The sequence below is a fragment of the Carlito syrichta genome, unplaced genomic scaffold (assembly GCF_000164805.1).
Source record: "Carlito syrichta isolate Samal-C Ts95f unplaced genomic scaffold, Tarsius_syrichta-2.0.1 Scaffold305546, whole genome shotgun sequence".
NCBI classification, from domain to species: Eukaryota; Metazoa; Chordata; class Mammalia; order Primates; family Tarsiidae; genus Carlito; species Carlito syrichta.
Window position 1 is genome coordinate 208,455 of NW_007249642.1, and position 27,918 is coordinate 236,372.

General features: G+C 36.4%; 1 protein-coding gene across 1 annotated transcript in view; it reads left to right on the forward strand.

The window, feature by feature from the left end:
• The window catches only part of COL19A1 (collagen type XIX alpha 1 chain), a 333,729-nt gene that overhangs the window by 114,802 nt on the left and 191,009 nt on the right, over window positions 1–27,918 (forward strand). The window contains exons 11-13 of the mRNA XM_008061721.2: window positions 12,546–12,599; window positions 23,186–23,239; window positions 24,787–24,822. Of these exons, the coding sequence (XP_008059912.1) occupies window positions 12,546–12,599; window positions 23,186–23,239; window positions 24,787–24,822 (144 nt within the window). The remainder of the gene's footprint in view (window positions 1–12,545; window positions 12,600–23,185; window positions 23,240–24,786; window positions 24,823–27,918) is intronic.

Consider the following 27,918-nt stretch of genomic DNA (forward strand, 5'->3'; position numbering starts at 1 on the left):
GTTGGTGTCAATGTTTAGTTTTACTCCACTGTGGTCCGAGAAGGTGTTTGGTAGAATTTCGGTCCTTTTAAATTTGCTTATGCTTGATTTATGGCCGAGTATGTGGTCAGAAAATAATTTCTTATTTGGAAATCAATATTCTGTTTTGTAACTTCCTTTGCTTAACTAATTTGTATGTGCAGGTTAATAGCACACTATATATGCATTTTTAAATTTTTCAAATTTATAATATTTAGACAAGGGAATTTTGTTTAAAATCATGTTCCTTAGCTTATTGATTCTTAATAATGAATGAAAACCAATACATTTTAATAGTTTAAGTTACTAAAAAACTAACTATGACCTAAGTTTATTTGAAACTTTTATGCCTCAATAATTCACAAAAGGAATGTGTTTTAAGCATTTTGGATTTCATATATTGAGTAGATTTATTTCGATTCCAAAGGTCAAAGAGTAATACAAACCAGATATTCCCAATACTGCATCTACTTTGTTAAAGTTTGCATTGATTTTGATGTATTTATAAAGCATACTCTATTGCATATAGTCTATATAGTTTTAGATATAAGCCACAGGATATATATCCTGTTCTTCTACCGTTTTAGAATTTATATTTGGGAGAGAGACAGACAGTATGATTAACATGGTAGAAAGTGACCGGGAAACTATGTGCAGATACTGGGGAGACCAAAATAGCCCAGTAAAAAGAAAACACCAAGAAAAACTTGAAACATAGAATGCATTCTTCAACCCGCCTACAGACTGATCAGAAGAAGAAAGTTTTATGAAAATGAGATGTTAACAGTTTCTGTCCAAACCATTGGATATTGACTAAGTTATTTAGAGAAAGAGTGATCCCAAGAAAACCGGTTTAAAAATAAAAATAAGGGAAAAAATGAATAGCCATTAGTGGCTGGTCACCATATGTGAGACAGATTTCACAGTTAAAGTACAGGTGAGTGACTCCAAAGCTTACAAGATATACCAAGGGATTTGAAAAATGTTACTCATATTCTTGAGGGCAAAAAAATCAACAGAAACTCGTTCTGAATGGGCCTGAATCCCATATACTGAATTCAGCAAAGACTTCACAGAAATATGAATATGTTAAAAGAATTAGAGAAAACTGTGTTCAAATAATTAAATGAAAATATAATGATAATTACTCAACAAATAGAGAATCTCACTAGAAAAACAGACACCACAAAAAGAAGTAAATGGAAAATCTAGAGTTCAAAAGTACAATAACCCAACTGAAACATTTATTAGTAAGACTTAGCAGCAGGTTTGAGATGGTGGAAGGAAAAATTGGTGAACTTATATATGAATAAATTATAATTATCCAATCTAAAAAAAAGAATGAAAAATTAACAGAGCCATAGAGGTCTGTGAGGCAACACCAAGCATACCAACACATGTGTAATGAGACTCCCAGAGGAAGAGCAAGAGATAAAAAAGACAGAAATATGAGCCAAACATTTCTCAAATTCGATACAAATATCAATCTATAGATCAAAAAAAAACTTAATAAACTCCAAGTAGGACAAACACAAAGAGAACCACATCTAGACAAATCGTGGTTAAACTGCTTAAAAAAAAAAAAACAGTAAATCTTAAAATCATTAAAAGAAAAACGACTGATCATGTACATAAAAACACAATAAGAATAATAGCTATCATCTCTTCGGAAACAGTAGAGACCAATACTCATTAGAACTACATATTCAAAGTAAAAAAATGAAAAGTGATTGTCAACTAAGAAATCTATATTCAATGAAGATATCAAAGATGAAAAAAAATGAAAACATTTTTAAATAACAGAAAATAAAATGATTTTTTTTTGCTAGCAGACCTACAAGAATTACTAAGAAATTCCCCAGGCTGCAAATAAATGGTAACAGACAGTAACTTGAATTCAGAGAAAGGTATGAAGAACATGGGAACTTATAAATATAATGGGTCAATATAAAAGATTCTGCAAATGTATATAGTCCTATATAGATATACAAATAGATATATTTGTATTTTCTTTTTTCTTTAATTTTTAAAAATACAATTTTAAAGCAATAACTATAACATTATACTGCTAGATTTATAACATATAGGTATTATATATTACAGTAACAGTAGAAAGAAAGGGAAAGTAAGTAGCTAAATTGAAATTTCCCATAGTTTACTGAAATTAAGTCAATATTAACTGAAATAGATTGTGATAAGTTAACGATTGTGTAAGGACTGGAGAAATCACTTGTAGAAGTGTTCTCTTTCCCCGCATCTGCTGTTTTTTGAGTTATTTATAATGGCCATCCTGACTTGAGTTAGGTGGTATCTCAGTATGGTTTTAATTTGCATTTCTTTGATAACTAGTGAGGCTGAGCATTTTTTCATGTATCTGTTGGCTGCTTGTATGTCTTCTTTTGACAAGTGTCTATACGTAGCTTTTGCCCACTTGTAATGGGGCTGTTTGTTTGTTTTTTTCTTTTCAGCATGTTTGAGTTCCTTGTAGATGCTAAATGTTAGACCTTTGTCAGATATACAGTTGGTAAATAATCTCAAAAAAATCTTAAAATGTATAAAAGAAAACTAAAATAATATGCTTAAAATATTTGTTGAACTAAAATGAAGACAGTAGAGAAAGAACAGAGGGCTGAAAAAGATGAGACATGGAAATAACCAAATAACAAAATAGAAGCCTCTGCTTAAGCCAATGTCACGAGATATTTCTTCTATGCTTTTTCTAGAAATCTTATAGATTTATATTACATTGTGTCTTTTACCCATTTGAGTTAATTTTTGTGTGTGGTGTGATTTATGGGTAAAAGATTATTTTTTGCATCTGGATATCTACCATATCAATAATTACATCAAATGTGAGCAGAATAAATACTCAAGTCAAAAAACTAAGATTGTTAGACTGGATTTTTAAAAGCAAGATCCAGTTATCATCTATAAAATATATGGGTGAGATTCAAGATACAAATAGGTTGAAAGTCAAAGGATACAGAAAGATGTACTGTGTAAATAGTAACCACAAGAAATGTGAGATAGCTACAAAAACATCAGACAAAATATACTCTGACTTGTAATATTATTAGAGATAGGAAGAGATATTTAATAATAATAAAAAGGATCATATAGCAGGGAAATGTAGCAATTATAAATGTACATTACCTAAGAGAGCTTCAAAATGTATGATGTATGAAACAAAATATAACAAAAATGAAAGAGAATAGGCAACTAAAATTAAATAGAAAAAAGAAGCAATTATACAATTAAGTTTAAAGATTTCAGTACTTGTCTCTCAGTAATAGTATGGGAAACTTGGACAACCGTACAATGTGCTTGTCCTAATTGACATCTATAAAATTCTACACCCAGAAACAACAAAATGCGCATTTTTGCTAATGTGCATGAATAATTTACCAAGATAGATAATGTTACCCATTACAAAATGAATTTTAATAAATTTTAAGGATTCAAATTATATAAAGTATGTTTTCTGATCACAATGGAATTAAATTGGGCATCAATGTTAGGGAAAAAAACTCTTAAATCCTTGAATGTTTGAAAACAGAAGAACTTGCTACTCAATAGACTGTAAAAGAAACAATCAAAATAGCAATTTGAAAATACTTTTAATTAAATAAAAATAAGAACATGTTTAGTTATACAGGTTCAAATGCTTATACTAGAAAGGAATAAAAATCTAATGTAAATCTATGCATTTACCTCAAGAATAGGAGGAAAAGAATATATCAATTCCAAGTAAGTAGAAAGCAGGATAATAAGATCAGAGTGAAAATTAATAAAATAATAATTTTTGAAAACTTGAAAAACCATACAGAAAAGCAATAAAACTAAAAGTTGATTATTTGAAACGATCAATAAATTTGATAAACTTCCAGCCAGACTGATGAGAAAGAAAAGAAAAACAAAAACTGTCAGTAACTAGAATGTAGGAGAGGACACCACTGCAGACTCTACAGAAACTGAAAAATTAATAAAGGAATATTACAAACAAATTTAGACTACTAAATTCTATAATGCAGATAAAACATAAAATTTCCTAGAAAGTCAAAAATTACCCAAACTAACCCAAGAATAAACAGAAGAATTGTATAGTCTTATTTTAATAAATATACATTGTAATAGTTAAAACTCTTGCTACAAAAAAGAGCCTAAATTCAGATAACTTTAATCAGATGTCAGTCCTTACTAGAAATGATGCCAATTCTATACATAATCTTTATTGTTGTGATACCCCAAGTCAGACAAAAACCTCACAAGAATCTACAGGCCAATATCGCTCACAGACACACACACACACACACACACACACACACACAAATACACATACATTAAAAATCACTTAACAAAATATTAGCAAACTGAATCAAGTAATAGATGAAAATAATTATATGCCATGAAAGATTAGTTCAAAATTTGAAAATTAGTTAATATAAATATATCACTTTAATAAAGAAGTAAACCAATATGATTATCTCAATGGATGCTGAAAAATATTTTCCAAAATTCAATACTCATTCAAGAAAATTAAGAACAGAAGAATAATTTCTCACTTTGCTAACAGGCATCTGTGGGAAAAAAAAAAAACTATAGCTAATATCATTCACTTAATGGTGAAAGACTGAAATATTTCCTGTAAGATCAGAATTTTTTTATTTACATTCAATATTGTACTGAAGGTTCTAGCCATTGCAAGAAAGAGAAATTAAATACATATAAATTGGAAGAGAAGGAAACCCATCTTTATTCTTGGATGGCATAATCTTATATGTAAAATTCCTAAGAAATCTACATAAAAGCTATTACAACTAATAAGTAAGTTTAGCAAGGTTGCAGCAATCAAGATCAATATATACATTTCTCCCATCCAAGTACTAACCAGACCCAACCCTGCTTAGCTTCCAAGATCAGATGAGATCTGGCACGTTCGGGGAGGTATGACCATGGTCAACAAACAAATTTCTATTTTATTTCCATGTACTAGCAATAATCTTTCAAAAATAAAATTTTGAAGGCAATTTTATTTATAATAGCATCAAAAGGAATAAAGTACATAGGCATTTTTTTAAAAAAGTAAATTATTTGTACTGAAGACAGCAAAAACACTGTTAATAGTCAATCAAGAAAACCTAAATGAATGCAGAGATGTTTTTATGGACTGGAAGACCCAGATCATTAACATAACAATTCTTCATATATTGATCTATAGAGTCAATGAAAATCCGAAGTAGTTTTGCAAAATATCAACAAACATCCAAATATCATATGGAAATGCAAATGACCTGATATAGCCAAAATGACTTACAAAAGAAAACTGAAGACTAATTTTACCAGACTTCAACATTATCATAAAGATAAAGTAATTGAGAACATGTGGTATTAGTGTAAACACAGGCAAATAGACCAGTGAAAAATAATAGAGTCTAGGAATAAGCCCACATGTAGATAGACAACTGATTTCCAACAGTAGTACAAGAGTAATTCAGGAGATAATGAATAGCTTTTCTCAGCAAAATTTGTACAGTTGGATATTCATGTTCAAAAAAAGAGAAAATAACTTCAATCTATACCTCTCAGATTATACAAAACTTCCTTTAAACTGATCACAGAAATAAATGCAAAAAGAAAAGCTATACGAGCTATACAATTTTTAGAAGAAAGAACACTAATATAATACACTAATATTATATGTATATATATATTACACTAAAAGGGCAGACAATAAAAAAGATAAATTACAGTTTATCAAAGTTAAAAATGTCTGGTCTCTGAAAGACACTGCCAGGGAAATGAAAAGACAAGTCACACCGAGGGAGAAAATATTTTTAAATTACATGTATTATGTATTATAAAAAGAACTTCTATCTAGAATATATAAATAACTCTAAACAAGCAATCCAATTTTTTAAAAAGAATGAGTAAATGATTGGAATAGGAACTCCACCCACAAAGACATGAAAAGTTCAACATAATTAGTCATTAGGGAAATGCAAAACAAATATGGAAAAGTTTGTTATTTTAATTATTGACTCTGTCATGGATTTATACATGTAAAAATGTATCACAATGTACACAAGTACCTGAAGATTATGATATGTCAATTACACCTCAGTAAAGCTGTTTAGTATTTTTAGATTTAAAAATAACACTACAAAAATACAGTAAACTGAACCATCTTTGCAAATCATATCTCTGATAAATGACTTGCATAAATAATACACAAAGAACTTTTACAACTCGATAATAATAAGACACACTTGCTTCAAGTGGACAAATAAATTGAACAGATGTTTCATCAAAGAAGATATGTGAAAGTCTAATAAGGGTTCATTGAACTGTACATGTAAAAAGTGTCAATATTATTATGTGCAATTCACATCTCAATAAAAACTGCTAGTTAAAAAATGTAAACACCTCAAGCCTGTAATCCCAGCACTTTGGAAGGCCGAAGCAAGAGGATTGCCTGAGCCCGCGGATCCTAGCCCAACCTGGGCAACATGGTGAGACTTCTCTCTACAATAAATCAAGAAACTAACCGGGCGTGGTAGTGCGCGCTTGTAGTTCCGGCTACTTAAAAGGCTGAGGCAGAAGGATCACCAGCACCCAGTAGGTCGACGCTGGGGCGGCCGTGAGCGTGTGTGCCACTGCACTCCAGCCTGGGTGACCGAGTGAGACTACAACTCAAAAAAAAAAATAAAAAAAGTCAATACAATCTCTAGGCTGGAACTGGGAAGAGGAGGCTCATTTGGACACAGATGGTCACTGTGCCTGTGAAAGTGGAGCAAGACCTGGGGAGAGTCTGATGAAAAGAAAACCCAAGAACCCAGGGGCAGATCCCTGCAGAACACCCACGCTTTGAGGATCCAGCGCAATGACCGTGAGTAAATGCCGCTACCCAAAGAGGATGAAAAAGAAAGGAACAGGGTAGCTTAGCAAGTATGTATGTCTAAGAGGGTGCTTGTCAAAGAAATACCAAATGCTGCAGATAATGATGTAAGTGATTTTGTAGATTTCACAGCCTCAACGGGAAGCTTGTTTGATGGCTTCTCTTTTCTCAATAGGAGGCAAGGTTATCTGAGAGGAAAAGCAGAAGTCATACTCCTAAGGGTCCTAAGTTTTAAGGCCCTCAAATGAGGGGAGTGATCATGATCTATCCAGTTGCGTAATTTTTCTCTAGGAACAATGAAGTTGCTAGCTTGACTTATGGGGGTTTTTGGCTCTACCTGAGAGACAGTCGGACAAGAGTGCTTAGCGTGGCAGTAAGGAGCACTTGGAGTGGTAGATCAGAGATATGTACAAAAACGAGGACACTGGAGAATGATAGGTATTGTCTTCCCTTTCGTTCCTCTGAAACAAGGTCAGAGACAATGGTTTGAGGACAGTTTAGTAGAGAGGACACTCACCACACAGGAGTGAGGGGAGTGAGGGAATGGGGAAGTTAGGTCAGAAACAAAAAAGAAGCTAACTAAAGGGTGTAATTTTTTTTGAGCTGCTTTTCACTGTGGGCAATTGCAGCTGAGTCCTGCTAGAAACCCTTGGAAAAAGCCTGTAGAACGTGCCTGGGAATTGTCCCGCTAAAAACTGGATGCTGACACATCTATACACTATTTCCTGTCTCCCTTTGGTGAAGGATACTTCCAAAAGTCTTAACATCCCCTGAGTTTCCAAGCTGCCTTTCCAGGGCTGAACAGGTTCCCCAGTTTCAGAAAAACCCCAGAGCAGAAAATTGAAGATAATGGGGAGGGTTGGGTTTGAGGCGAAATACTAACAGCTTCTGAGAGTCCACAGGAGCTATCCATCCCAGTTTCGGCTGGGAAGAGAAGTGGGCCTAGGCCACGTGGAAGAAAGTGAAATTGAACCAGGTGACGAAAGTCACTAGGTGGTCAAAGTAATTGAGTAAATAATTTGGGCTAATAGAAGGAGTTCTTTGATCAAATGGAAATTATATCCTCTGGTCTGTTGACTCATCATCAGTAAATGGAAGGAGATGACTCACCTTGTATTGCTGCTGCTGGAATTAAAAGTCCTTAATATGTAATGTGTTTAGGACAGAGCCTGGTGTATAATAACATACAGAACACAAGTTATTATATTATTACTAGTTCTATTGAAATATTAGCAATGCTAATATCTACCTGCACTGTGGATAATATGAATTAATTCAAACTCTGTTAAGAGGATTTCACTACTTAGCTTGAATGCAATATTTTGTAGGCCAAAGCATTGCAATTTTGTTTGGAAGGACATGAAATTTTTATACAGGTTTGCAATTAGTTTCATCATAAAATGGGTAATGGGAGAACCTTTAATGTAATCTGATTCCTGTGTATTCTCTTTCCTTTGGTTAGGATTGCATTTAAGTTTTCATCAGATTACAGTGATTTATTTTATTTTCAAAGGCATCTCCAGAGATAGTCTGTTAGCTCTGTTTTTGAATATTTTCTGCTTTTGAACTTATGCAAACACCAAAAACATTCTGCATGGAATGTGCTCTCTAACAACTGCTGATGCCAAATAAGTTCTTTAATTCTAGCTTAAATCCTTAATACTGCAGTTTTGGTTTTACTCATTCTTCTCAGTGGAGAAAACAGGAATAGCTGGTTACTACTGTCAACTTTCTATTGTTTGGGATTTATTAACTATGTAACACTTGAATGTATGTACATATTTCCCTCTGGATATAGAGCTCCCACTGCTCTTTTTTTCAAAGGGTGATGACATCGAAAATGAAGATGTTCTAGTACCCATATATAATATAGTACCCACTTAAAATATAGTCGGTCAAAACATCATCAGTTGTCACCTAGCATTTATTTTGTACTTCTTGTGGTAAATTGCCTGATGTGTTCGTTACCAGTGGTAATATTATTCTTTTTTCTTGTGAATATATTACAATATAATATGTAGTAGCTTTGCATATTAATTATGCTATTAAGCTAACACATGATATTTCCCCCAACTTGTCACTTGCCTTTTATAGTATTCTTGCCTCATAAGTTTATAATTATTTTGTTAAATATACTTTTTTCTCTTTTTCATTTTTTATTTTTGTTCCATGCTTAGAGATGACTTTCCCATCATAAGCTCTGAACTTACCTATATTTTCTCCTGATTCTTTAATATTTTTGTTTTTTAAACTGGCTTTCTAATCTATCCAAAACCAATTAAATCAAGATTGCACATTTATTACTAATGAGTTTCAAGTTGTTTATTATAGTGTGTTGTTTCAATCTGTTGTAGCATTTTATGTCATGAATTTGTTTCATATATATTCTTGATATAATGGTTCTTTTTTTTTTGAGTTGAAGTCTCACTCTGTTGCCCAGACTGGAGTGCAGCGGCCGCTCCTGGCCACCGCAGCCTCGACCTGCTGGGCTCCGGCGATCCTTCCGCCTCAGCCTTCCAAGTAGCTGGAACTAGAGGCGCACGCTACCACACCCAGCTAATTTTTTTGATTTATTGTAGAGATGAGGTCTCGCCAAATTGCCCAGGCGGGTCTCGAACCCGCGGACTCAGGCAATTCACTCACCTCGGCCTCCCAAGGCGCAGGATTACAGGCTGAGCCACCAAGCCCAGCCGATATAATGGTTCTTAACCAGAGATTATTCTGCCCCCTAGAGACATTTGGCTATGTCTATAGACAATTTTATTTCCCAGGACTGGGGGGAGAGGCTGGCTACTGGCCTTGAGTGAGCAGGGACCAGGGTCGGTGCTAAATATCCTACAATTACAGGAGGACCCCGTAACAAAGAGTTGTCATTAATGCCCAGGTTAGGAAACCTTGATGTATTAAGGATGGCTGGATGGATAGATTAGTCGATTGATTAATAGACCAGTAGATAGATAACATTCCTCTGCCAGTTTCATACTTACCAGTAACATCACTGAGCAGATATATCACTCAGCCTATATTTCTATTCCCAATGCTGACGGGCATTTTAAGAGATTGACTCCTGCCTTGTAGAAATCTAAATACACTGTATTTCCAGTTATCCCTGGTCTATTTAAAAAAACAAATGAGCGTACTAGCTTTAGAGCACAAACTCAACACCACACTGCCTGGGTTGGATCTAGATTCTGCCTCCTTACAAATTGTGTGGCCTTAGGCAAGTTACTTAACTTTTGTGTCTTAAGTTTTCTCATCTGCAAAATGAAGGTACTAATCATAACATTATTCTAAGTTGTCATAGAATTTCAAGATGCCTAAACCAGTGTCTAGTACATAGTAGATATTAGAGAAGTGTTTGATAAAAATGATAATAACAAAGTAAATAACTTTTTAGGAACCATATTTGATCCAGTGACCTCTATTTTCTTCATATATTAAAAAGTCTACTTTAAAAAATTCATTGAAGATTTTTGCTTGGAGTTAATTTGAAGCAGTATGTTTCTGCTTTAATCTCCTGCCTCATCTCTTATTCTCTTGCTATGCAGCATAAGCTCTGCCAGAATATCAGTTCTGTTCTCTGTATCATTTTTGTTTAAATTTTAGTAAACTGTCAAGCTTGCAGATTTTCTTGTAGGCACATATCTTTTTATATAGAGTTGCTTATTTTTTCCATCTATGGCAGCTATTATTTTTGAATAAAGGCTATATTCATTTTTAGTTACATTCTGAAAGTTAATGGTGGTATCCATGGAATTATATTTTTCATGTGTCAAAAATTTATATGCGTTCTATTAACTTGTGCTGAATTCATTTCATGTCAATGTCTAAACACTGTATTGTTTCTGGTCCCTTTATTAGAAAGATATTTTCTTCTGTGTATTTCTGAGGCTCTTAATCCTTATTTGCTTTCTGTCATATTTGACAGCCTCTACATCAGCAATGTCTGATGGAATTCACTGTGATGATGGAAACATTCTAATCTGCACCATCCAGTTGTGCCGGGACAACTGAGGAATTAATTTTAAATGATAGTTAATTTTAATTGGTTGAAATTTAAATAACCACATGTGGGTAGTGGCTACTGTATTGGACAGCATGGCTCTAGAGCAAGTCCTTACCCCTCATTTCCGGTTTAACACCCTCAACTTTGTTGTAACCTGAGCCTATTTCACCGACTGGGTTTGTATGTAGTTTTGTTTGTGTTGTATATTATAAAACTCTTCTATCCCAGTGAAGTTATTTTTAATTCATTTTCTATGTTTTTTTTTGTAGTAATGATACATATCCTTAGATGATTGGGAGTGTGCACATGTACTTCTGTCTGTAGAGTATTTAATGTATAATCTATCAACATCAAGTGCTTGCTTTTCTTTAATTTTTTGCAAATAAAAATAATAATGACAATGGTAGAAAAAAATAAAGAAGAACAGAAAGTATAAAGAAGAGAATAAAAATCACCCTAGTGACACAAAGCAAAGACTACTTTGCTTTGCACACATACACAAACATCCACACACACACACGAGAGAGAGAGAGAGATTCGGTTGCACACATACACAAACATCCACACACACACACGAGAGAGAGAGAGAGATTCGGTTGAGTTCTTTTGATAAACAATTTTTAAAATTTTTAAACAGTTTACTGATTATACAGATAGTACATGTTTACTCTTAGAAAATATTTAAAAATCACTGAAGAGTAAAGTGGAAAAAAATCATCCGTAGTCCAAGAATGCATAGATTAACCACTTATTATTTTGGCTTGTTTTCTCCCAGGATTATTTCTAAGACACACACTGAGTGTGCAGATAGGTAGGCAGATTACTATGTAGACAGGCATCTTTAAAAATGGAATTATGCTATGTATATGCAGGGTGTGCCAATAGAAGAATACATCTTTCACATGGTCATCAAACAAAAATATGTCACTAGAGGATTTGTCCTCCACAATGGTGTCAGTGGCCATTGTGAACATTTGTAGCTATAAAATAATAATATATATATATTAACATGTATCCACTGAATTTGTCAACTCATTGATTGTATCTTACTTTTTATATCATGAGAAATTTTCCTCTAGAATAAAATAAAATTAATAAACCTACTTTTAATGGCTGCGTGATAGACCAAGCATTTGTCTAAATACCATTAACTACTGTTATTAGCTAGTACTATTATTAGGTATTTAGGATGTTTTCTTTTTTGCTACTGTAAGTATAATTGCACTCTACATATTAATACTTTTTAATACTGATAATTTCATTAAGATGGATTCTTAAGAAGCAAGATCATCGACCCAAATGAAATGAACACATTGACAATTCTTGGTATATATATTATATATTGCCAAATTGCCCCTCCAGAAAGTTCTTTGCTGCTTAGAGAAGAAAATAAAAAATTATTGTTCCATTTCTATGGTTTACATATTTGTATGTATCTTTTCTTTGTCCCTTTAGACTTCTCTTTGGTTTTAGGGCTCAAAATTATATTTTAACAAATGTTTCATTCAAGGGATTGGCAAAGTAATCACATTGCTATAAATACCCAAACAATGTAACTCTCCTAATTTTTTTCAGTAAAGGTTTTCAGATGTAATATTTTTCATTGTATAAATGGTTTCTTTCTAGGGTGAACAAGGAGAAAAAGGAGATCCAGGTCTGGCTGGTCTTAATGGACAAAATGTAAGCCTAACTCTCATTTTTCTAATATTCTGTTTACAGTTGCCACATGCTATCTTACACTGTCTTATGTTATTCAGATTTGACTACCTTTAGCAGAACTAGTCAAAATTAAGAATCAGGCAGTTTTTGCAGGGCTCGGCCGAGGCCTGGAAGAGACCCAGGGGTTTTAGTTTTATTAGAGGTAGTTTTTTGGCATTACAGATTTGACACCCTTGCTTATCCTTAGTAGCCTTTCTTGCTTGCTGCATCTGGCTTGCATTTCTTGCTTGCTGCATCTGGCTTGCATTTCTCTAGTCTTCTGTCTTTTTTCTTCTTACATGTCTTCTTCTGTGGCCTGTGCCCTTACCCAGGGCTCACTTTCAACTCCCTCCAAAACTGCATGTAGTCTGTGGAGGGGTCTGTATTGCAATGACAAAGAAAGGGAAGAAGAGAAAGGAAGCTGTAAATCTTTGTCCCTCACCCCCACCCCACTGTCTCAGGTCCTCAGCCTCGGGTCTGCCATCACCTGTGACATCTTCCGGTCCCAGTCACCTCCTTCCTTTTCCTCAAGACAGTCATCCTCTCAGAACTTTACTCCTGTCATTTGGTTAAAATGTGAAACAATGCCCAAATCTGGGTTTTGCTCTGGAATGCAGTCTTACTTCTAGTTATCAATCTCCCCTGTTGCTATGCTAACTTTGGTACACACATGGTGGGGTATGTGTCCAAATGAGAATTTGTCTTTGTCTCAGTTTCCTTTTCTTACATCAAGATAGCATCAGCATGTCTTAGAAAGGTCCGGAAGGGCCGCGCTACTCACTGTGTGGATAAACGAATGAGGAGACACTCTGAGGCTGTCTTTTGTCCTCCAATGCCCTCGAAGTCCTAAGAAACCATCTCGTGTGCAGCAGATCAGAGGAGAGCATGAGATCAGCCCTTGGGGCTTGTAGAGAAAGTGAGAAGGTTACCGCTCCAGGTAGGAATCTTACCTGGGAGTTAACACTAGTGGTAAACATGGCACAAAGCTCTGCCCACCCCCTCCCACAACAGTTTTACTCATTTGTTTACATCCTGAGAAGCCCCATTCATGTCCTTAATATTACTCCCATAATTGACTCTCACTGTTGCTCCTCTCCACATTGAAGTGATCTTTCTACACCAGAGGGCAGACCCCCACATGATGGCTTATGACCTCTTTCTTAACACCCTTGGACATCAGGACCCTGCCCGCCACAACCGCGGCCCATATAGTTAAACAGAGCGTTGGACTCACTGCTCTGCCCTGTCACAAAGATATCTGATGCAGCAGTAAGAGTTCTGGAGAGAAAAATCAGGGCTCAGTTCTGTCACAGAAGGGTCAGTCACTTCCAGAATCCATAAAGTGGTGGATTTAGAATACATTCTAAAGTCCCCATCACTATGCTGTTCCATGATTTTATACAGAGATTACTAAGATTAAACGCTTGACAAGCATGATGAGATTTGAAGCACCTATTCAGTTTTACTGAGTTTCTGCTATGTGTAAGTCACTGTAATGGAAAACAAACTGGAACACAACTAGAGCCAGGGCATGAAAGTACTGGATGTGAGGATGTTTCTCCTCCCTCTCTGAAGAGAGAGGAGATATGACCCAGGCTCTGTTTATATAAAGATTCGTCTTACAATGTATTCTAAAATAGGTGGAATTGGGGCCTTTGTCTCTGCTTTCTGTTCTTTCTATTGTACCCTTCATGAAAACAAAGACCATGTCTTGGAATTACTAGTACTTAGTACATTTGGGGGGTAAGTAAGAACTATTATTTCCTAAACTGGGATAAAAGAGGTGGAAGGGAGGGTACAGAGAATGATATTGAAGAAATAAAATATGTACAATTTGGCACTCAGTTGGCGTGAAAACTCAAAAATAGCCCAACATGCTGACTGTTTTTAATGAGGATATTAACTTGTGAAAAATGCAAGAGTGGTGAAAGAGATGGACTGTAGTGCTGCAAAAGATAACCAGACTGCAGGTGTGTGTACTCTCTGAGTAGAGGAGCAGAACAAAGACTTTTAGAAGCACATCAAGATAGCATCAGAATTGGAATAGAAAAAGAATTTTTCCAAACATTTAAATAAAACTGAGAGAGTTGAGGGGTTGGAACCTGAATTACATTCACAGTAATTTTGAGATTTGAGTTTTTTTTTTAATGTTGTCTGAAGGTGAGATGATTTGGCTTTCTAGAATTCATTAAGTGACACATGCATACATTTGTATGCCTGACACATTCCCGAGCCCTCTGGTGGCCATTGCATGAATTCCAAATCCAAACAATATTAAATAATATCAACCTGCTGAGAGATCCCTCACCTGAGAAGGACCTTGGAAGAGTCCATCACCACCCCAATCCCAGGGCTCATCTCTTCAGCATCATTATTGTCTAATGTAGCTTATTAAGTACACCATAAAGCATGACAAAGCACATCAACTGTTCTCACTCAGTTACTTCATTAATATGTAGATGATGGTACTTTTTTCTTAATCTTACCAAAGATATTCAAGAGTCATGACAAAGGAGAATTAAGACAAAGTAATAAAAGTTCTCTTTCCTCTCTACTATCGCTAGACGTAAAGAATAAATGATTGTTGTTGGTGGTGGTGTTAATAGTGTGTTAGGGTTTATCAGCTGTTTTCACAAGGAATTGGAAATTCGACCCTTACCCAGCTTTACGGGCTAGTTGGAACAGGGTTGAGAGCATCTCTACTTCCAGAAGCAAGAAATAATGGCTTACAAAATTAAGCAACTTTCTTTTATAAAATACTAAAGCCAGCCTTTAACTCTAAATATTTGACTGAAAAGTCTGATTTTCCCCGTAAATCATGTCACACGTCATTGCCTATTTTTCAATGCTAAAAAAAAAGTGACTCTGCAAAATAAGTAATTCAGCATTTATGACAGTTCACTTGACTTTCAATAAGCACAGGTATGCGTTCTTGGGAAATAAAGGGTATTATAATGGCTATTCCAATCTGAATTAAAGTCAAGCCATATTGGGGATTATAACTTCAGAAATATTTCATTAGAATGCATAGTAAACAACACAATGGGCCAGCTCTCTCCAGCTACTTTCTAAGTCAGTGTAAATTGGAATGATTTAATATGCCTACTCAATGAATTCAAACAGCCTTCTTTTTCTCATAATCTTTACTGCTGCATATTACATATATCCTATCTCTTATTGTCAATGTATCTTATGATAATTTTTTTCTGCGCCAGCTTTCACATAAATGGGCCAGCTTACTTTGGAAAATGTTAGCCTTAATCTAAAGGGAAGTATGCAGTAGTTTAGTCTTTCTCAATGAAATTTTGGCAAGACAATTCTTTGCCATGTAAGACTGTCTTGCAAAAGCAGAATGTTTAGCGTTCTTGGGGTTCACCAACTAAAACCAAGTGCCAGTAGCAGTCCCTTGTCATTGAGACAACAAAAAAATGCTCTGATATTTCTCTAAGAGCATCTTGAAAATGTGTGTGGATGCGTGTGTGTGCTTAAACTTTTGGTTGATCTCCATGATATTACTAGACACAGGCATGCTCATATTTTCATTATAGTGTAAAACAATGCATACCAAACATACACTGAAATTGTCAAAAATTGGAATTACTGGGATTTAACTTTCAAAATATAAGAGCTTGTCTTTCCACACAGTCTAGTGTATAATTAAATAACTTTGGTTGTGGACTAATATAAGACATATTTAACAATCTTAGAATGAACTTGAGAAGGAGCACTGCAAAGTTGTAATTGTTATCTTTGGAGCCAGACTATCTGGGTTCAGATCCCAGCTCAGCCACCAACTAGCTGGCATACTACTTGGTACATTACTTATCCTATCTGTGCCTGTTTGTTTGCACCATGAAATGATAATATTAATAACACTTACTGTAGGATCAAAGAGAGTTTTTCCTTTCCCTTTGAAGGTATCAGTCTGCTGAAATGAATAGATAGATTCACAGGAGAAAAAGCATATGCATTTATTCATATGCATAGGGCAGGAAACATACTTAATATGAGACTCAAAAAAGGGCCCAATGCAGAAACTTAAATAGCACATGATTTAAAGGGAGAGTGAGTTGGGGGAATGCAAGCAATTTTGAGGGGAAGTAAATGATTTTTAGGGGCATTGAATGGGACCAAGACCTGACAATAACTTGTGGTTGAGTTACAGGAAGGGGAACAGAGGTCCTTTTGTTGGCAAATTTTCACTGGCCACCTCTCAGAGCTGCCCTCAAAAGAAGAGACTATAAGTCTGTTTGGGTGTGGGGATGAGTCTTGGACTTTTCTCCAGTGGTTAATCTTCCCTGATTATTTGATGAAATTCCTAGGGAGGGGGTTTGAAGATAAGTTGCATTTTTCTTTTGGAAGATTATTTCTCCAGTCTGATATGAACACTTCCAGGGAGAACTCCTCCCAGTGCTTGGGAGGCAGGAGGAGAGAAACAGGAGAAGGTTAGAAAGTCTTTGTTCTGAAAGCAGCTTCTAAGACCTTTCCATTGCTTATAATTAAAAAATACATGTGAGCCGGGCTCGGTGGCTCAGCCTGTAATCCCGCGCCTTTGGGAGGCTGAGGTGAGTGGATTGCCCTTGCCCGCGGGTTCGAGACCCGCCTGGGCAGTGAGACCTCATCTCTACAATAAATCAAAAACTCAGCTGGGCGTGGTGGCGCATGCCTGTAATTCCAGCTACTCGGAAGGCTGAGGCGGAAGGCTCTCCGGAGCCCAGCAGGTCGAGGCTGTGGTGGCTGGGAGCAGCCACTGCACTCCAGTCTGGGCAACCGAGGGAGACTCCAACTCAAAAAAAAAAAAAAAATACATGTGTGCCAAAGTGCCAGACTTTGGGGTTCTCACTCTCTGTGTCCCACAATTACCTCAGGAGATTTGTGTGAGGATTAAAGGAGTTATCATACATAACACAGTTAGAACATTGTCTAGCATGTAGTAAGAACTGTGGACACATTCACTATGATTAGAAACAAGATTAAATAAAATACATTTAGCTCTAATAGGTATATCTTCCCATTTATTTGTTTTTGTGGGGTTATATAATCTTAGAAAAGTAGATTTCAATCACAGAATGTAGTCTCTTCCTTTGCATCTTTATTATGGTCTTCTAAACATTCTTTATTGGAATAACAACATCTGATGTTTCTAAAATAATCATGTTAATCTCCTTATACCAATGCAATCTGTACTAGTGAATACAAAAATATTGAAATCACAAAACCAAAGACATCAGCCGGCAACAGCTGCTGACATTGCCAGGGAATGAGATGCAGTGAAAGCTGGGGCAAAGAATTAATTAATGGGTGAAAACTTTGACAAGTAACATTATTTTGTATCTTCCGATTTTTAAGGACGCTACATTCCTCCATGAGTAGTTGGCCTTCCAATAAAAATTGTCTTCATAGTTGATGAGCTTTCGTAATTCTGGCTGTGACACTGCTCTTCAGAGCCCATCTTGCCTTGAGATAAAAGTCTCTGCCTCTACTTTCTTTTCAGTCAACCGCCGTGCTTTCGAGATCTTTAAATACATGATTTGTATTGAGGACCTTAATTACAGAAGCCTATGTTATCTAGTATTAAGCTCAGAGTCCACTCCGTTTTATTTTTTATGCCTGTGGTGAGTGCTGTGTTCTTTCTTTCCAGCACTCAATAACCATTCATAGCAACACCAGTGTGACACATGGAGAAAAATTGCACTGTGGAAAGCATTACTGATCTGTTTCTCAGAGCCTGTTATGATGCTGTGGCCTTAACAACATTTCACTTTGTCACAGTAGGACGTGAGTTAATGGGCCCACTTTGATGGCCAGATGAGTAGAAACTTGATGAATATGGTTCTACTCAATTGCATTTCATCTTGCATGAGTTAAAGCACGGCTATTGTATATCCATCAAGCTGATATAAAACTGAACAGAAAGAACCATCACTTATCCCTTAAGTTTGAACTTGAAAAGTAAAAGTGACATCCATTAAGTGCCTACCATGTGCTAAATGTTTTTACAACATATAATTCTGAGAGCAACCCTTCAAGAAAACCGTTACTTATCCTGATTTTACAAGAAAGCCTAAAAATCTTACCCAACATTCTGCACATTTTGTCTTCCAATTTTCCCGAAATCCACATCTGTGAAGCCTTGGGCACCTTCTGCAGGATGGTGGATTTGTGGGAAATGCTCCCCTCACACTCGCTGTGTACTTCAGTGAAAATAGTCAATATTTATGTCAACTTGTAACTGATTACGTTAGCCCCTCACATTCTTCCTGTCCACATTGATTGAAGCAGCGGCCATTCACCGACCCAACTGCCAATAAGTTCCTTCTCTTGAAGTTACAACTGGTGCCAATTTGTCAGGAAGGAATCTTTAAAATGTTTTAATGTGTTATTTTATGCCTGCAAAATAATACATGTAACATATGTGATGGTTGTAAATCATAGTAATAATCAGAACACCAATGCTCCCAGAATTCAGTGTGAGAACTAGGACATCGTCCTCCCCTGAGAATTTGCCCATGTGGTTCACCTCATCCCATTGTCCCCTCCAAAAGGCACCATTTTCCTAATGTTGTGCTTAATGTTCACTTCCACTTACAAAAATTATGTTCTACATCTACATACTTATAAGAAGCATATGTTTAGTCTTACACTTTTGAAACTGTCTAATATTTATTGACTAAATGGACATGCAGTCTCTATCAGTCATTTCTTTTTTTCATGTTTATCTCTTCTCTGCATAGTTTTGCACAAGTAAGAAAAGAAGAAACCTCTTTTGAATAAATTTATCCTATGAGACTGGATGCAGTGGCTCACGCCTGTAATCCTAGCACTTTGGGTGGCCAAGGTGAGAGGATCGCCTGAGCCCATGGATTTGAGACCAGCCTGGGCAACTTGATGAGAACTTATCTCTACAATAAAGCAAAACGATCAGCCGGATGTGGTGGCACGTGCCTGTAGTTCCAGCTACTTGGAAATCTGAGGTGGAAGGATCACCTGAGCCCAGCAGGTTAAGGCTGTGGTGACCATGAGCATACCACTGCACTCCAGCCCGGGTGACGGTGTGAGACTCCAACTCAAAAAAAAAAATATCTTATCAGTGAATGGCATAACCTCCTAGCCAAGTACTTAAGCAAACTGCAAGTCAACCTGGACACCTCCCTCTCCCTGCCCCACTTCTGGCACATCTGCCAGTCTTCCTACAGTAGGTGCCAACTCCTACCCTTCACCCCATCTCCACTGTCTCTGCCCCATCCTGGCCATCCTTCTCTCTGGCCTGGAGAAGCTGTCATGGCCCCTGTTCTGCTCCCAGGTTTGCTACCTGTAATCTACTTTCACATTGTAGACAAAGTGCTCTGTGGGTTTTTGGTAAACACAGTCACATCATGTCATTTTTCTGCTTAAGACACTTGTGCTGCTACCCACTGCACTGGAATGAAACCCACATTCCTCACCATGGCCTGTGATTCTCCATATGACATTACCCCAGTGACCTTGACTTTTTTCTCTGCTCCTATCTGTGTGCTCTGGCCCTCCTCTCACCCTGGTGATTTTTGTGTTTGCTGTTCCGTCTACCCCCAGATCATTGCATGGCTGGATTCCTTTTTAAATCTGTGAAAATATAAGGGACAGTTGAGAAATCTTTTATGTGTATATAAGGTGTATTGATCAAGTCAGGGTATTTAGGGTGTCCATCATTCAAGTACAATAATTTTTTAAGTATAGTCATTCTGCTGTGCTATCACATATTGAATGTATTCCTTACTGTGTGTTTATACCTATTAGCCCAGTTCTCATCATCCTCCCTTTTCCCCCCAAATCATCCCTCCCTATCTCTATCCTTTCACTCTCTATCCTTCCACTCTCTACCTCCATGTCTATTCTTCCACTCTCTACCTCCATGTGTTCAAGTTTTTCAGTTTCTGTATATGAGTGGGAATACTCAGTATTTGTCCTGTGCCTGACGACCTACAGTTTCTTCCATATTGCTGCAGATGACATGATTTCAGAACTTTTATGACTGAATAGTATTTCATCATGTATATATACCACATTCTCTTTATTATTCATCCATCAGTGGACACTTGGGCTAATTCCATGCCTTTGCTAGGGTCCTTCTAGAACAACCAATGTCACCACCACAAAGAGATCACCTCTGCCCACCTCACTCAAAGTAACAGCTCTCTTCCACTGCACTTTCATTACATGTGGCCTGTTGACCTGTTCACTGTCAGTCACCCTCCTCTCATTTCATGAGTTACACGAGGTCAGAAACCTTGAGGTTGTGAAAGAAATGTGATTCTGACACTTGTTTCTAAAATATAAATAGAGAAGACTATATTCAAGACTATTATAGTAACTGAATTGCAGTAGGGAAGAAAAGTCAGGCCCAACTCCAAATACAACAAAGACAAGGGGAGAATTTACAGGCAATGGGGGGGGGGGGGGAATAAATGATGAATACTAAAAGGAGACATCAGGGTAGGGGATTCTTTCTCAAGGCAGGTCAAGGATATAGACATCAAAGGAAGGGAATGGAGCACTTGATCTCCCAAAAGTAGAGGATGAAGAGCAGATGTAAAGGCTAGGGTCTCTCTCTAAACTGACTTAGCAAGATTCTTGCTAAAATGGGGCTGGGATGGCCAAACACAAGATGGGCCTCAGGTTCAGGCCTAGTGGAGAAGAGGACTCAAAGTAGCTTGACTAAAGTTTGGTCATAGAGAGAGTCTTTGTCAACTTCCTGTCCTTTCTTTTGTCTCTAAAGTAGTTCTATCCAATAAAAATAGAAGGAGAGCAACAAATTCAAGATAGATGTATTACATTTTCTAGTAGCCATGTTAAGAAAAGTAAAAAGAAACAAATGAATTGATTTAATAAGAATATATTAACCCAATATATCAAAATATTATTTGTCAACATATAATCAATATAAAATTGCTAATAAAATATTTTACATTATTTTCTTATATCAAATATTAGAAACCCAACAATATTTTATAGTCACAGCACAACTCAGTTCAGACCTGTCAGTTTCAAGGGTTGAAAAACTGCAGTGATTCATGACTACTGGATTGACTACTGGATTGTACAATATAGATCCAAAGGCTAGGAGAGACTGCACCCAAGGTGTATAATAAATGCATATTGAGTAAAGGGATTCATTAATTAATTAGTAATAAATGTGGTCACAGGAATGGCAATTTTCTTCCCTCAAGTGTTTAGATATGCTATTGCCAAGTTCTATGCTGGAAGCATGAATAGAGTATGTGTTGCTTGATTTGGGAAGGAATGGATATTTCAAATAATAAGAGAATACTATACCATATCTCAAATGCTATTTAATTTTTCTCATTCTTTTCCTATAAATATTGTAAGGTAACGATGGAAGAAAACATAGCTGTGAGTTTTATTCATGAAGGCATTCATGCCAATACAAAGACTTTTGGCCAATTAGATGTCATTATTTTCATCCATCGAAAATATTTTTCTTAAAGAATAAGACTACAGTTTTTTTACATACTCTTTGCAACAGGACTGTTTTAAGTGTCCAGTTTTGTTTCTTTCAATTTGTTGTTGGATTCTATATTGAGTAGCTGCAGGTGATGGCATTTGGCATTATTTATTCACCATATATGTCAGGGCAGGCATATAACTGCAGCTCAGCTAGGAATAGTCAGACACCTAGATTTACTGTTTACTGTGCACTGTGTGACTTCAGAATATTTCTCTTTCCCATTATTGCTCTTCTCTTATCCAATGTGTTAAGGACAAAGGAAGACATTTTTTCCTCTTACCCACGCAGTCAGGATCTGTGTATTTAACTTTCTTTCTGTTTGTGTTGTGAACACAGTTAGCCACAGACCTCATCTCCTCCAGGGCCATCCATTGTGGTATTCCTGGAAGTTGTTGATTCTAAGTCTTCTAAGTCAAAGTAACCAAACAACCATTAACACACCCAGGAACCCAGAGGACTCATGAAAATATTTATCTGATATTCTGTCTATGTCTTATGTAGTTTCATTTGACATCTTGACAAATGCAGGTTAAAAAACTTAGGAATTAGAGAACTAAAACATACTAACAGAAAGAGACATTTTTGCTCCAGTTTTTTGATAGCAAAAGAATGCATGTTTCATTCTCTTCCCCAGCAATTAGATTTCTTTATAGAGATATAAAAATGTTTTTTATTTAACTTTTGAATTTTTGGCAAGCTTGATAAAGGCCAAATCAATGCTAAATCAGAGGTATTTGCAACATACACAAATTTGATCCAAACTGGATACTTTAAAGCTCATATAGATCTAAATGATATTCTCCCAGATGGTGAATTAATGTAATTTTAGCAGGAAGCAGAGTTGCACGAATATGCAGCATTGAGGTCTGTGCTGATTGAGTGTACCGTGCCCACCACACACAGATGCTGCTTTTCATTTGGGTGCCAGTTGTCTCTGTTTCTTTCTATTCTACAAAGTGAGGAATGGGATTTGAGAGTTTAGTAGATTACAGTTTAGTTACTAATGACTTGTTCGAAATGGAAGCTCTCTGTGAACTGTGTATCCGTTCTATTCTTTCTACAGGGTTTGAAAGGTGACTTGGGTCCTCAAGGTCCACCTGGCCCAAAAGGAGAAAAGGTACTGTTTTTACCCAGCACTGTGCCAACCTTTTCTTATAAAACCCCAAGAATCTATACAATGACTTCTTGTTGATGCCATTTATTTCCCTAAATCATTTTAAACTTAACCCAAGGCGGTCATGTTAATAGCATCTGAACAAGAGAAGCCTTTTGGTTCTTGTAATTAGCCGAAGAGACTAAATGCACAATTGCTAGTTGACATTAACTTATGCTGATATGAGTTCCCTTTTCTCACCCTTGCTTAACAGATGAGATATTCCATCATCAAATCAGCACGTGTGTCTTATGTGGGCAACTTGGCCAGTAACACTGAGCTGTTCCGTAACAGTGAGGCACGTGGCTTTGGGGGGGAATGAGGCCAACTTTTTAATCTCAGTCTTAGTCAAAATGTTACACTTCCTGCCATGCTTTCTCATGTGATATGCTATTTCAGAATAGCATATTGGCAGTTACCTTGAAAAGAGAATTAAGAAATAGTAAAAGCAAGAATTGTTTTGAGCTAAGTCATTGGATGATTCTGATTTGATGAAAACTGTGTGTGTACATGTTTTGCAAGTATCTTGTCCTCTATTCTCAGCACATTTAGAAATCTTTTTCTGTCTTCAATACTTATTTCTATGTCAGAAGTGATCCTGCAAATTAGTCCTCAGTGACTCATTTAAGCTATGCCGGTGTTCTCAAAAACCATGCTAGGCTGCAACTTTTTAAGTTGTTGTGTTAGGTGAGAAAAGAGAAAGTTCTAAAGATGCCCTCAGCATGAGAATACAGCATCCCAGAATTTCATGCCGTGCAGTGTATGTTCTCCACCATGACCAGCTAGACACAGACCAGGGCAGGGAAGCTTGGTGCTGACGACTGAGAATTCTTGTGAAATAGAGTTCCTGAGACAATGAGGCTTGGAAGAGACATAGAAACTGGAAAATAGGGAACTTTTAGATGGACCATTTTTAAAGATTTTGAATATTTTATCAATCTATCCACCTGGAAATCTGTATTCACATAGATCAGCAAAGCAATTTCAATACTTAAAAATGCATAACATAGGCAAAGCCTCTTACATTTGATGGCAAACGTTACGCCAATTCAGCAGAGCTTTAGATGAGGCCTGGGACTACTTCTTGCAGCTGGGAGACACGAAGTGGAGAGAGCCACTTGTTATTTCTGCTGATCCTCACACTAACTTTGTCAGAAAAATTATCCATCGCCGTGACACTTTCCAGCTGCTCTGCCGGCAAGAAACTGTATTTGAAAAGATATTCTTTCTAATTTTGGATTAGTAGACAAAAAGAATAGAAAATTGGATTATTTTAGCTTTCTAAACAAGCTGCTGCAAAAAGCAAGGCATTCACAAGGTGATTTTTATCTCACGAGAGTCAAGGACATGTGATACATTTTTCTTTGTGCAGAGGTTTTTATCAAGATGAAATTCCATCTTCTGTCCTTCAAGAGTCATCTATAGATATTGCTTCTATCCACTCAGAAATTTGTAAGTAATGTACAAAAAGGGAGTGTTGGCAATTACGACTTTTCCTTAATCTATTTTAGGGAGACATGGGACCTCCAGGACCGCCAGCCTTAACTGTAAGTATTTTCTAAGTTAAAATCCAAAATTGAAATCTGTTACCCTGTTTAGAAGTCATACTATATCATGACTAAATCAGAATTAAATCATAGAGTATTTTGAGAATTGAAAGTGCATCTAGCCAAGCCTCCACATTTTAAAGACTGGGTATCTGTCCACATCAGGAAGTACTTGGCCTGAAGCCATACAGGATGTTATTATAAACGTTGGGAATCAGTACCTACCCTGAGCAATTTCTTCCACCCTTCATATGGCTTATAATTTTGTCCCTTAAATGTTTGATTATACACTCTTAACATCACATTGAAAGCCAATGGAAGCAAAGACAGTTCTACTTCCTCTAAATACTAAAAGGATAAAACAAACTATAATCGCCCGATGGGTAAAAACAATTACCTATTTAAACTTATTGTTACAGTTCACCAAACCTGTCCAAGACCATTGTAATTTTCCTATTTGCTTCTAAGACTTGCAAATGATAAAATGGCGATATTTTAGTAACAGAGTCTGAGAAAAGTTTATAATGTACACACAAGATTGTTCTTAAGTAAATGGTTCATCATTTATCAAGCATTTAATCATGAATATACAATGCTTTTATATTTAGATACAATTTACTATTATAGATTTTCTTCATAGGTCATTAAAGATTCCTATTTAACTTAAAGATTTGGCCTAAGAAAGACTCTAAGCCTAATGGGAAAAAATGACATTTTTTTTTTTTAAAGATCGTTTGTGACTTGGAAACTCTTGAATCTTATGTTGATGTCATCTGATGACATAAATGAAACATTTAAATAATTAGTAGTCAAAGGCATATTCTGATTGTAGAGGGTTCCTTTTAAAGACTTCTTCCAGAATTCAGATTGGAGAGGTTCCTATCAGGGGAGCATGGGATCTCAAAGGCTGTGTTATTTTGGTAACATTATGCTTATCTTTATAATTGAAAATTCCGTTATGAGCAACACATTCATAATGTATATACTGTTCTTACACAAATACTCTTTACAATTCTCACATAAAGAATAAATGCGTCCTCAAAGGTCTGAGTACCACATGTTCTCACTCATAAGTGGACCTTAAACAACTACCGTAATACTATAAGAAAAGGATTGACAGTAGTGGGAAACTACGGGGTGGGGGAGGGCAGGGAGGTGGGATTTATGGTAGTCAATATCTGCCTGGGGAAGTGGGAGGCACACCTCATAAACAAGGTACCTGCACAATGAATATTTGAATTCCTAACCCTTAATTATGCCCCACAATTTTAAAAGAAAAACAATTTTTTTAAATACATTTTTTATTATGATGTTGTGGGGTACAGTTAAGGGTTAGGTGTAAAAATATGCTTCATTTAGGCCCCCTTGTTGATAACAGGTGTCTCCCTGTCCCCAGACAGATGTTTACTACCATTAGTCTCACCCCTTTTCCCTCCCCCCATAGTTTCCCCCATCACTGTCAGTCATTTTCTTATGGAGGTGCGTTGGATGATCAAGGTCCACTATATGAGTGAGAACATGTGATACTCAGATCTTTGTTTCTGTGAGAGGTCACTCTAGTTCCATCCGGGTTGTTGCGAAATTCATGATTTTGTTCTTTTTTATGGCTGCATAGTATTCCATCATGTATATGTACCACATTTTTTTAATCCAGTCCTCTTTTGATGGGCAGCATAGTTGCTTCCAGGTTCTTCCTATTGTGAACAATACTGTGATAAACATACATGTGCAGGTATCTTTTTTATAGAGTGATTTGAGTTCTTCAGGATATATTCCCAGTAGGGAGATTGCAGGGGTCATATGGGAGGTTGATATTTAGAGCTTTTAGGAATCGTCACATTGCTTTCCACAGAGGTTGCACTAGTTTACACTCCCACCAACAGTGTAGCAGTGTTCCCTTTTCACCACACCCTCTCCAGCAACTGTTATTTTTTGAGTTGTTGATAATTGCCATTCTGACTGGAGTTAGGTGGTATCTCAGTGTGATTTTGATTTGCATCTCCCTGATGATTAGTGAGGTTGAACATTTCTTCATGTGTCTGTTGGCTGCTTGGATGTCTTCCTTTGTGAAGTGTCTGTTCATATCTTTTCCCCATTTTATAATGGGGTGGTTTGTTTTTTTCTTTTCACACATTTGAGTTCCTTGTAGATCCAAGATGTTAAGCCTTTGTCAGACCTGGTGTTGGCAAATACTTTTTCCCAATCTGTAGGCTGTCTCCCTGCTCTCTTGATGGTTTCTTTGGCTTTGCAGAAGCTTGTCAGTTTAATAAGGTCTCACTTGTCTATCTTCTCTCTTATGAGCTGTGGGTTTCGGGTTTTGTTCAGGAATTGGATGCCAGTTTTCCATGAGGGTATGTCCTTCATTTTCTAAGCTTCTTATGGTTTGAGGTTTTACATTTAGGTCTCTGATCCATTTGGAATTAAGGTTTGTGCATGGGGATAGATAGGTCCTGTTTCAATCTTCTGCATGTGGTCAGTCAGTTTTCCCAGCACCATTTACTGAATAGGTTCTCCTCTCCCCAGTGGTAGGTGGTGGAGGCTTTGTCGAAGATGAGTTGGTTGAGAAATTGAGGTTTTGCTTCTGGAATCTCAATTCTATTCCGTTGATCTATATGCCTGTTCCTATACCAATACGAAGCTATTTTGATGATTGTAGCTTTATAGTAAAGTTTGAAGTCTGGTAATGTGATACCACCTGCTTTGTTTTTTTGTTGTTGAGGATTGTTCTGGCTATTCTTGGACATTTGTGTTTCCATATGAATTCCTGTGTTGTTTTTTCTAGGTCTGAGAAGAATGTTGCTGGTAATTTGATGGGCATTGCATTGAATTTGTAGATTGCCTTAGGTAAGGTGGACATCTTCACAATGTTGATTCTTCCAATCCATGATCATGGGATATTTTTCCATTTGTTTGTGTCATCTTTGATTTCTTTGAGCAGTGTTTTGCAGTTTTCTTTGTAAAGGTCTTTCACATCTCTGGTTAGGAAGATGCCAAGGTGTTTCATTTTTTTTGTGGTTATTGTGAATGGAATTGTGTTTTTTATTTGGGTTTCTGTTTATTATTGGTGTAAAGAAATGTGATTGTCTTTTGTACATT